At 44.9% G+C, this 11,917-nt stretch overlaps 3 protein-coding genes across 3 annotated transcripts; 2 read left to right on the top strand and 1 right to left on the bottom strand.

Annotated features, from left to right (window-relative positions):
- Positions 1-1,534: 1,534 nt before the first annotated feature.
- PHALS_08444 (uncharacterized protein) lies at positions 1,535-1,857 on the top strand (the record flags this gene model as incomplete). Its single annotated transcript, XM_024723793.1, has 2 exons — positions 1,535-1,621; positions 1,687-1,857. 2 exons carry the CDS (start codon positions 1,535-1,537, stop codon positions 1,855-1,857), a joined length of 258 nt encoding a protein of 85 aa, XP_024574734.1.
- A 2,734-nt stretch (positions 1,858-4,591) lies between these two features.
- Positions 4,592-6,019, bottom strand: PHALS_08443 (3-HYDROXYISOBUTYRATE DEHYDROGENASE, MITOCHONDRIAL; the record flags this gene model as incomplete). Its single annotated transcript, XM_024723791.1, has 5 exons — positions 4,592-4,713; positions 4,782-4,958; positions 5,021-5,092; positions 5,155-5,211; positions 5,281-6,019. The coding sequence occupies 5 exons, from the start codon at positions 6,017-6,019 to the stop codon at positions 4,592-4,594; spliced, it is 1,167 nt and encodes a 388-aa protein (XP_024574733.1).
- A 295-nt stretch (positions 6,020-6,314) lies between these two features.
- PHALS_08442 (hypothetical protein) lies at positions 6,315-11,327 on the top strand (the record flags this gene model as incomplete). The annotated part of the gene is made up of 13 exons (XM_024723790.1): positions 6,315-6,383; positions 6,460-6,833; positions 6,922-7,001; positions 7,061-7,152; positions 7,229-7,879; positions 7,953-8,159; positions 8,233-8,328; positions 8,396-8,670; positions 8,738-8,831; positions 8,898-10,389; positions 10,512-10,533; positions 10,614-10,729; positions 10,846-11,327. The coding sequence occupies 13 exons, from the start codon at positions 6,315-6,317 to the stop codon at positions 11,325-11,327; spliced, it is 4,050 nt and encodes a 1,349-aa protein (XP_024574732.1).
- Positions 11,328-11,917: the final 590 nt, after the last annotated feature.

Raw genomic sequence — 11,917 nt, 5'->3', positions numbered from 1 at the left:
GACCGGATTATGAGCTTGCTCATGTCACGACGGTGACGTCGTCAGTGATGGATTTGATTCGCGCCGCGTACTCGGGTGATGATATGTGCGTACCGCTACTACGGGCTCTCGGGCGCAAGGAGTTTAAAAAACTCGGATAAGAAATTGTCGTCGACCAAATATTGCTGAGTAACGGATTGCTGTTTTATAGCACCGACTCATCGGATACGTCACGAAATGTGATTCCTCGCGATGAGGATCTGAAGTACCGTGTCCTCAATGAGGCCCACGACATCCCACTTAATGGCTTTCTTGGTTGTGAGAAGACCTACAGCTCTGGGAGTTGCCATCTTCAGTCGAATAAGGCGCAACGCCGACTTCCTTCGTATTGTCACCCTGCTTCGTATTGATTAATCCACCACGCTTCCGCGAGCTCCGTGGTCTCTCACACGGGTAAGTCTACAGCCACAGCAGCTCGTGGCTCATTGGCTTTCCCGGCTATTGCCGAGAAGCGCGGACGTGCGACGCCGCGAAGCGTCATAAGCTCTTTGATTGTTAGCGTCCACGACATCTAGGTAGTCTTTCCGAAGTGGCACCTAAAACACTCACGAGTTCTCGGAGTTTAGGTATCCCCGCCACCTCACAATATATTGGGTTAAACTCCGTCGACGATATCGACCAACAAGGCGTTCCCATGTGATAGTGGATGCCACTGTTCTCGTCGAGAAGAGACGGCGGCGGACGATGATGACTCGGTCGATCGCCGTTCGGTGGCTCGCGATGCTCTCTGAGCTCTGCAGGACAAAGTCCGTCGCCATCGGGGCTTGTTTATCCTTTTTTTAGATAACAAGAGAGAAAGTAAACATATAAGATTTATATAAATAGATCGGGTTTGAACAACTCTTGTATCGTCTTAATAAACAAAAAAATTAGACTGAACGGCAAATAAACAAAAAATGTTCTGATTATTTAGTTCAAAATTAAGCATTTCATTTATTTTATTTTAGCGATAACGTGTTTAATATTTTTATATGAAAGTCTGACCATGCCACACACACATATTTAGCGAATGAGTGAAGTGCTCAAAACCATCGAGGAAATTAGCAGCAAAAGTGCGGCGGCAGGTCGAGGTACAATACAGGCGACAATGGATGTTTGTAACATCGTCACTGCGCGGAAAGACTGTTGAGTGTGCAGTGCACAAAAACTTTGGAGAAACATATTATCATATACATGTGTAAGCCAAGAAGATCGCTTTTCATCTATCTGCAACAGGCAGTAATGCATTTTATTAAAAATAGATGTTTTACTTCAAGATAGGAGCAGGTGGTGCGTTATACGATCTAATGCAAGATTGATGAAATGCGGAAACGAAATATTATATTTTGCTGCTTTCGTTTTTTTGCTATGATTCTTAGGCTCAAGAAAATTCAAGGTGATTTTGGGATTTTCGGGACAATAAGGCGTGCCGACGAAGTATGTTTACATCCCAAACGCATATGTCATGACCAGAAAGGTGGACCATGCGGAAAGATACTTGCGTATTTCACAGGACATGGATGCTATTAAAATGGCGGGGAGTTACGAGAAAGGACAACTGGCGGTGAAGCTAGAAAAATTGTTATTTGGATTACGCAAACCCGTTAGGTTATGTTGCATGCTCTTGCCGAGTATACTGGTGACCTGGGTGTACGTGGTGCATTGCAGGCATGTTTGCACCGCAAACGTCAAGAAAACACACGACTATGGCGAGCTTTTACGTCGATGACCTGCCGTTTATGGCGTCAATACCTGCTGACGCTTCTTCATAGATATAAAGATCGTCCATTAGAAACGTTAGAAGGGTCAGGAAGATCTTGTGTGTGTAAATGGAGCTGAAAAAAATTGGGGGCTTTGCGTTGGACCATCGACGGAACCACGGTCCGAAAAATTCAATAGCGGTAAGGCTAAGTACTGGATTCTATAGTGATAAAAAGGATGACAACATATGGTTACTATAAGTGGTCCGACGCAAAAAGGTATCATTGTTTGGTGGAGAGATAACTCTCGATTGCTTGATGCACGAGACCGGATATTATCTTTGCGGTGCATAAGGCAGCGAGTACGACCCGTCAGCCAGCCATGAGTAAATGAGAGTCGCCAAAAGATTTAAAGGACATAATGAGATCCGTTGAGTCATGCAAAGACAAAGATAAGGGGCACACATGTAGAATTACCACTCCAGTGGAGGCGACAGATAAGCGCGACCAAAAATAAGTCTTAGTAGGGATTATAATAATGGGTGGTGTCAGTTCATACTGAATATACAAGAAGCAAATTATGGGAGCTGTTTTTTTGCGCTTGCAAGTTAGACACAATATTTGAGGGCTGCGTGAATCAATTTGAATGTCAGACTGATGTGTCTCAAGCCCAATGAAGATGATAATGGACAACTAGACTGCGATCAGGCAGCCGAAGTCAGAAGAAGGCACCGCAAATGAACAATGTGTTCACTAAACGATCGCATTCATGTGCTACTAATCGAAGAAAGAGACGTCAACTCGAGAACGTAGGTCTAAAATATGACCACTGGAGCGGGGCTGCCATAGCTCTTTGCTTCGAGGAAGCTAAGCTAAGTTCACCGACCTGACCTTCTCTCCAAGAAATAGTACAAGTGTAGCGGATTGCTACTTCTAAGTACTTAAGCCTTACCAAGGCAAACGAACACTTCTGTTCAAAATCGAAACTATATTTAATTGCGGCAGAGCCGCAATGTCTAAAGCCCTAGGTTTTCCTAATTAGTATAGCAACACCTAATTAATAAAGTTAAGCCTAATTAATATAGTATATGCATTAATACTGGCAATTTTGCCATGTGGTGGCTTTTTTGTTACAGTGTAGACACACCACGGTGTGATTGCACTAACTGTTTATGTACGGTCGCACAAGATTGTGCGACCCGCCTTTTTTGTCAAAGGTACGTGTAACCCCGTTACAGTCACAGACCGTCGTTCGCCAAGGCGCTGCCGGCGCAAAGGATGGACGACATATGAACCATGGTTAAAATACAGTCACGCACAGAAGCTGTTAGGTGGATGGCAGTTATACAGTTATACATACAGCAATGGCGAGCAACAATTCGAATAAAAAACAATAATTGGAAAAACAAAAAATCGAGATCACACAATACTCGAAACGAGACAGATCGATAAGACAACGATTGAGCAGGCAAAGATTCGAAGGGACAAGATTTGAAAGATCGTGAGGAGCGACCACGGTGCGACGGACGAAGAGAATTGGCGGAAGACAAGCTCTTCCCTGACGATGCGAATTATCTGCGACCTAGCCAAGTTGAGGGTCACGATACAAAACTTAAGTGTGGTGATTTTGTATAAATGCTGCGTCAGTCACCGTATGTGTTCTTGCAACTTTAGCGATTTTATAGTGCAGCTTAAAACAGTGTATTGTAATTATTTATTATTGCAGCAATATATATAATTATCCAATTTTTTACGATCGTTAAGGTGCTGACGGGAGGTCCATGCTCATTCCTGCGTGCATGAAACGGTGGATTGATGCTTTTTCATGTTGTGACGATGCTCGGCAGTTGTAATCGACCGGTTGTCGACGGTGCATTCTTTTCTGAGCTGGTTGTGTTGCGTGGAGCTCTGTAATTGATTATAGTATGGGCATACTGTTCGACCCAGCCAGAGAAGTGAATCGAATACTGCCCACTTTGTGTTAAATTTTCAGATCTTACTGGTCAAAATCTCAGAAGACCCTTGGATAGGAGGCTAAAATGTAGTATCATAAATGAACCTCCCACTGTACACTATAAATATCCATGGAATCTATCAGATACTGCAAACGTCTGCGACATTGAAAACGTATCGACGCGCCAGTTTGAATGCTGCCTCAAACTGCAATTATAGATGATGCAAGAGCGAAGCAAATCCAGAGTAAATGCACTCATGATATTGTGGTTCAGCCAACGTTCAAAGTACCCTGTTGCGTGAACTTTTCTGAGGGATGAAAACCCGGCTAAAATGATAGCTACAATTTGGGCTTTGTGAAGTTGCTCTGCCCACAAAGGCTGTTGGCGATTGAGCGAATTTTCCCATGTCGCGCTTAATGCAAACAGTCCACCTTCGGATGTCACACTAAGTAAATTGCTAGAGCTGTATGCTATTAAATCTTGATATTACTCACTAAAGACGTTTTTTGATCACGGAAGTGACGTGATCAAACGTCTAGACGAAGTTCTAGAAAGAGCTCGAAGCTCGAAAATGCTACGAACTTGCGTCACAACGCTCTTCTACCATATGGTCATTTTAAACTAATTCCTGTGCAAAGTCGCCCTATTTCAAAAGTCGATTCAATAGCGAAAAAAACATTTTGTTTACTACTATAATTGATGAAGCTTAATCGTCTGAAAAGGAATTACTAAGCCATGACCGCTAAATTTTAGAAGCGACAAATGTCCGCAACCTTCATCCTGAAAAAAATTGTTTACAAGTCTACCTAGAACAAATAAAGTGTGTCGATGGAGCACACTGTAACGTCAATGTCCAAACTGTGACCATAAAGTACCGAGTGACAATCTTTGAGGCTGTTTTTGCGGTTGAAAGTAATCTCATAGCATTTTTTCCAATATTTCTGCCCCCTTGGATATGTTCCCTGCTTCACTTGGCACGGTCGTAGTCTGTGAAGCTATAGGAATCGTATGCGCTGGCACTGCTTCCTCCGCTATACGGTCTGGTCTCAGTAAGTTCATGCATCAGCTAGCATCCAAATTGTCATCTCCATTTTGTGATCCCACTTACCCTGTTGCCACTTTGACTGCAGGTGCGCAACCATTTCCGCTACATCCTGCAGACGCTTGTGAATTACCCGAGACGGCGTGTTTCTCAACTCTTCCAAAAGTGGCTGCATTTCTGAGGCAGCCATGTTCATCTTGTGATCGTTCGCCAGCGCCTCCTTCAGCATCAAACCCGAGACTGCTACAGGAAACAGTCCAAGCTTTTAGTCAGCATTCATTGAACGTATCCATAAGCAACAGGACCTGCAAATGGCGCTTTAATCAAAGCCGCCTTAACATTTGGCTTCGACTCTTGAAAGCTTTTGGTTGTGAATCCTTGTACAACAAGCCCCATATCATCAAAAGCCACAAAAGTATAAAGCAAGCTGTTTACTTACCAGATTCATCGGCCATTCGGTCAATGTCCGTCAGAATTCGCGCTGAAGGCTCATAAGCTATCGCAAGTCGCAAAGCATCAGCTACCACTATTTAATTTTTAAGATGAACATGTAACGACCAATTACCTGCATCATCTACATGCAGCTGGTGCTTATTCCCTGCTTCGGGCCCCAACAGCAATTCGTCGGGCACGGAGCTGTTGCTGGTGTAACAATTGTAGATCTCGTCACTAATCCTGTGGTTGTGCTGAGAGATTTGATTACGCACACGGACAAGCCAACGAACTCGATTTGGCTCTCCATCCACCACCTCAAACACGACGTCAGCAGTAATGCGGGCCAAGCAGCCCGTATATCGATTGTGCAGATGAGTACGCACTCCATGGCCCCGGGATGGCTGAATACAGCCATGTGTACACCAATAAGCCATTGTAGCATATTTAAAATCATCCGGCACGGGATACTTCTTGAACTTGTGCTTGTTATTCCAGTAAGTTGTGGTGGATGAGCTTCGACGTCGATACATGGTCATAGTACGCGTCATGTAGCTATTCCAGGCCTGAATAAATGCGTCCCATGTGTCAAAAGTCAGTGGCTCAAAAGCGGGCATACAAACTGTAACAGATCCACGCGATTTGGCCAAGTCCTCGCGCAACTGAAAGTTCTTGGTACGGCGCTTCTTAACCAGCGGCTCCTCTGTAACTGGATGAAGCGAGCGCGAGACCGAGAGCGAAGCCAATGGATCCTCTACGGGTGAAGCTGGCAGTACTTGAACAGGCAAAGGTGATGCTTCCTGAGTGGGCGAAGGTGACGGCTCCTGGTCAGGTGAAGTTGAAGCTGCTACGGCGTCCTTGTTGCTTGTCATCGCGGCTTCAGTTGCGGATGGACAAAATGAGAGGTAATGACTGGCCCGCAACATTACTATCGGATTTAACAGTCATATTATCAAATTGAGCAGGAGCACAAGAGACAAGTCGTCCGGATACAGGAGAATTGCAATGATTTGCACGAAATCACTAATTTCTGACTATGAAAACGAGATTATATTGTTTTGTCACATTCGATTTTGTTTTTAAAAACAATGTCATGTGTGGTGACAGAGATGTTTCGACTCTTGCCACCTTTGCGATTTTACCTGAAATCCAGCTGTTTGTGGTCATATGTCAATGCTGAGTTCGTACTTAGTGCTAGGCATTGTGGACGAGCTTGGAGAGCGAAAGGCCGACCGGGTAAGTTTGACTCACAGTACAGTATTCAGTTCCTGTGCAGACAGAGCAGCAGCACAACTGACGTGCCGGGGAGCAGGCAGGCGAGACACGGACTAGCCGCGTAGTCCCTCGCTCAGTGGCTGTGCATGCCCAAGTGCCATTTCTAGGCGTCGTTTCGGCTGCAAGAGAAACCTCCACAAGCTGTAGGATGGAGCTGGTGGAGGACGAGCCGGCTACGGGCAAAACGCTCTATGATGTAAACAACGATGGCGAGATCGTGCGACGTTGGATCGAAATGGTACTGGGCGACAAACTACAAGGTAATCTCCCAACAGCACTGTACTCGGGCGAATTGCTTTGCGACTTAGTGAACAAAGTGTACAAGGCGCTGGGTATGAAAAGCCAGATTAATCCCATGCGAAGTTCGGGCAACGACGATAGCGTAAGAAACAATTTACGCGAATATCTGCGGTGCGTATCTTTAGCACTCTTCGAGTCGTGGGCAGCAGTTAGAGCACTAACGCGCATTTCGCTTCATTGAACCATTCATTCTGAACAGAGCTTGTGAGGTACTTGGCGTCGCGCGTCAGTATTTGTTCGAGCCAAATGACCTTATACAGCTCAAGGATATTGATAAAGGTGAGACATCCTAGTTCGATGAACTTATCGTTAGTATTATTAAAAAACTGGTGTGGTAGTTTACAGCAACATTCTTGCGCTGCAGTCAGTGGCGATATCACTTTCAAATCGCCGCTCGATTGATGAACGAAGCTCTACAATCATCATACCGGTATGCCCGCCATCATTTTGCGTCATCTGAGTCAAGAACGTATTTATAATGTAACTAAGGGGTTGTATTCTTGTAGGACTGGCCTTTATTGTCGGAGAATGGTGAATTTGCCGACGAAGAGATTATGGAGACAGACGATTTGGACTTGATTTCACCTCAAGCTGTTCAGATGCTTCAACAATCGCGATGGGAGCGACTATTATCTGAATACGAGTATCAACAACAGAGACACGAAGAGCAAGATCGAGCTGATGATTCTTTAGCATCTGAAGGTCTAGGACCACTTGCGCATGGTATTTGGCGCACAGAAGAGCGTATTCGAGCCCTCATAATGCGTGACGATCAAGATTTTGGAGCAGTACCAGAAGGCTTACATGGTAAGCTCTGGATGTTAGCATCAGGTGCTCTTGTGGAAATGAGGAAACAAAAGGGTCAGTACGAGCGCTTAGTATCGTTGGAACTGGAGAATACAGAGGCAATACGGCAGATTGATGTCGATGTGAATCGGACGATTCCGGAAGAGGATAAAGAACTGTGGACCGACGAGAAATTAAAGATGATGCGACGTATATTAGTTGCGTATTCCTTCCACAATCCAGGTCTGGGTTATTGTCAAGGTCTGAATTATATTGTGGCACGAAGCTTGCAGTATTTATCGGAAGAAGAATCGTTTTACTTGCTCATTGCGATCATTAGGCTTGTGCCCGATGACTACTACACGACAATGGTTAGTGATATGACGTGCATTTGCACTCAAGTATAGATCTTCTGCTGTGCTGACAGGATGTGGTACTCTGTAGCTGGGACTGGCAGTGGACCAACATGTATTCGCAGATCTTGTACGCCTTCAGTGCCCGGATATTACTGAGCATTTGGCAGAGCTTGGTGGTTCTGGAATGGAGCTTTCGCTTGCATGTACAGAGTGGTTTCTGACACTCTTTGCTAGTCCCTGCGCGAAAGAAGTTACATTCAAGATTTGGGATGCGATTTTTCTTCAAGGTGATGAGGTAAATTTGGACTTTGAACCAAACAAGCTTCGTATCTTGCAAAAAATTATTGAGCAACTTGTCACTTTTGTAGATTCTGTTTAAGGTAGCATTGGCATTGCTACAACAAGAAAAAACTGAACTTCTTGCGTGCAAGACTTATGGAGATATGCTCAAACGTTTGAATGATGTATGTCTGCAGTTGTCTTGACATGATTCATAATATTTTACTAATTTGAAGTATGTTCAATGTGTAGCTTGGTCGAGGAGAAATCGATGCTTTGGCTTTGATGCGCGTTTCAAAGAATCAGGAATGTGTAGTTCGTGGCCGAATCGAAGACTTTAGAGCTCACCACCGTCTTCAGCTGGCATCGGATATTGTTGCCTCGACTGTCAACACTGATGATTCACGAAGCTCCACAACTGGACGGCGAAGTTCAGAAACGAGGTCAGAGCCTAGAATGCGAATATTCGGCCGCAAAAAGCAAGGTATATTTCGCCACATGGACAAAATTCCCCCTCGCTTGGCCAGGTACGTGCATGCGACTGGTGAGGATATAAGATTCAGGAAAGTAACATGTTTCCGTGAGCACTTTTAGAACATTCGGCCGAACACTCACCGAGGAATACATAGAAGCAATTCGACACGAGCATCCTAACTTTGCTCAGTATTATGATGGAGGTCCGCCTCAGGTTAGTGCTGTGTTATTTGATGCTGCTTTGATTGATGAAGCCTTACCTGGCTTGAGTCAATCATAGGTTAAGGAAGAATATTGGGGATCGGCAAGTTGTAGTCCGCGGAGACGTGCAAGTGGTGGTCGTCGAGAATGCATAGACGGATTTGCCGTCAGTAGCATAAAAGAGAACGAAGCGGATCATGCAATTGGTGAACCTCGCTTGATTAGTCGCCGCGCGACTTCGAACACATTTGAGGATCGTGGAGTTGAGCAGACCCGCGACCGTCGCAGCAAGAGTTCCGGCGTCATGCACGATGGAAAGATCCATAACAAAAGTGCAATGGCTGCACTGAGTAGTCGTCAAGAAAATGTTCGCGAAGAAGATTTTCATTTGATTGGAAAAACGCCAATGGCGTGGATTCAGCGCTTAGAAGAATGGCACAAAGATTTAAAATCTCAAAAAGAAAAGAAAAAAGCCGAAAAGCGATTACGTCGCAATCAGCGCTTAGACCATGTCATTCCTGGCTCCAAGAGCGGACAATTGGACGTAAATACTACGTGGTTGAGCGATGCCATTGACGCGTCCACGCGACCAGCAAATCAAACTCAAGATAATGAAGGTTTTACTAATAGTTACAGAAGGAGATCGAATGATTTCCAGCGGTCTTCTACCGAAAACATTGCATTACTGGAAGAGCCGTCGCTTTCGCGTTCGTATTCGGACCCTTTTCGGTCCCCTCCCAGCGTTGAGGGGGCGCGTCTGGTTAAACAATCGAGTGATACGATATACCGTGACGCTGACCAAGTCTCGACGTTGCCTCACGAGTCATTAAAAGGTGATATTGATGAGATCGCACGGACACTCAACCTAGAAGAAGTACGGAAAGTTAGTCAAAGCAGAAGTGGACGGGCTTCTCGTGGATTAAGTGACCAAAGCACATTGTCGAGGAGCACCAATTCGTACGTCAACACAGCTTCATTTAATTTGGATTTGCAGGAAGAAACCTCAAATGAGACAAGTTTGAACCGCTCACTTGACGAGAAGGATGCAAAAGAGGAATTACAAGGCGTGAGCCCAACATTAGCACAACTGACAAAGCCACTGGCACATGAGTGTTTATACTCGCCAGTAAACTGCCAATTAAGTTCAATGGACTTATTAACTGAAGGGGCTGGAACGTGTTCCTTGCCTCAAATGCAAAGAATTGAGTCTCATCTCGATGACGACTCGCTTGCTCTATATAAGCATCCACATAAGCCTAGGTTGGACTGCTCTCAGACGATGCGAGAGCGTGCTCAAGTCCTCCAGTACATGCATCGAAAGGCTAGCGATGCCAGTAGTATCGCGGGAAGCATTCCACGTAGTCCAGCTCGCCTTAGCGAGAGTTCTAGTGACTCTTCTCGATTTGCAGACTATACCAAGTCCATGCCATTTCGAAAAAGCTCGTTCTCATTCTTTGATAAACTATCAAGTGATTTGGAAAATAGTGCTCACGGACTTGACAGTCTGGTGGATGAGTCGGAGTTTAAAACCGACAGCATTGGCCGAGAGTCCATGTCTTCGGTCGCGACTGGTCGATCAAGCACAGTTGATGAGCAGCGACCTATGGGCGAAGCCATTTTCATCTCGTCTTGAAGAAATGAAATTACAATGATAAAGGCATTGATGACCTTTGAAACAAATACCAACGCTAAGAACGAGGCGATTGGTTTGATGGGTAGTGAAGTGAATGTTCGTTAAATAGAGCAAAAGTGCGATAATTCTTTATTTTTTTATTTTTGTAATAATTTTTTGCAGAAATATGGGCAAAGCATACGATGGTAAGAAGCGGTGGAATGAGACGATCCTAGCAACGACAGCTCGGGATTCCGCGACCGGCGGACGGCATGCTGCTACAAAGAAACGTCTATCAGGTATGTTGTCTCTTTATATCCGCTGTCCAGGTCTTCTAGAGCTCACTGTAGACCTCGCAAACGGGCCGCTACGTAGTAATGCCATAACGAAAAATTATAATGGGTGTATGCATCAGGCCGAACGCATAAGTTGAGTGTGGCAATGCGACATGTGGATGATGAAACGCGAAATGAAGTACGGAGTGCTCGATTAGACGCACTCGAAGCTGATAATTTCGGCGAAGATATTGAAGATGGTGTCGGAACACAAGATGGAGATGAAACGTACATTGATGAAGAAGAAAGAGACGTTAAATTCATATCTGGTGGGCGAGAAACCAGTAGGAAGAGCAGGAGGACTGTTATTCCGGGAAAAAAGAAGTGGAAGGTGAAAAGTTTAGCTCAGTTGGTGTTCGAGGAATTGGGCAACGGCGAAAATGCAGAGAAACCTAATTATCTGACAGTGGCGGCAGGCCCTTCGACATTTCCGGCACGAAAGTTTTGCTGCGTGTGTGGATTTTTCGCCAACTACTCATGCCGACGATGTGGATCAAAATACTGTAGTGTGGGGTGTGAAAACCACCACAAGGAGAGCGGCTGTATGAAGTTTGGGCTGTAACGTTGTCATAGATTTATGAGTGGTCCGAAACGTTTTCTGATTACTGGACTGATACTATAGATATATGCACAATTAAATTAATTAATCATACACCATTTTGAATCATAAAACTGTCTGCATGGCTAGATTGTCGTGCACTTCGCACAGATGAATTTTCGAATCAACGAGTCCGCCTGAACTGCTTAGTATCTTGATAGCCATATGTAGCATTGATTTGCTTTGGACGAATGCTCTTTGTAAGCATTTTACCAGAGTAAACTTGGCTTTATTAAAAAATGTCGGACAACAGACCACACGCACTACAGACTTCTTTTTTTCAGATTCCATCCGCTTACAGAAGTACCACATGATGCTATCAGCGCCAACACCATGACGTCCAAACTCAATAGGGCGATCTAATCTTTTAAGCAGGCTTGGACCAGGACGGTACATGTGGTATTCCTGACAGTCGGAGCTATCAAAGCTGATCAGTGCGCCATTGTAAGGATTGGGAGACACAAATATACGGTGGAAACGTCTATGCGTGTATATACATCGACGATATGACGAGGCGATAGTTCCAGGAAACCGTTACACGTGGTCAGCCTGTA

Source organism: Plasmopara halstedii (assembly GCF_900000015.1).
Source record: "Plasmopara halstedii genome assembly, contig: Scaffold_322, whole genome shotgun sequence".
NCBI classification, from domain to species: Eukaryota; Oomycota; class Peronosporomycetes; order Peronosporales; family Peronosporaceae; genus Plasmopara; species Plasmopara halstedii.
This window is presented reverse-complemented; position numbering and strand designations above follow the sequence as displayed.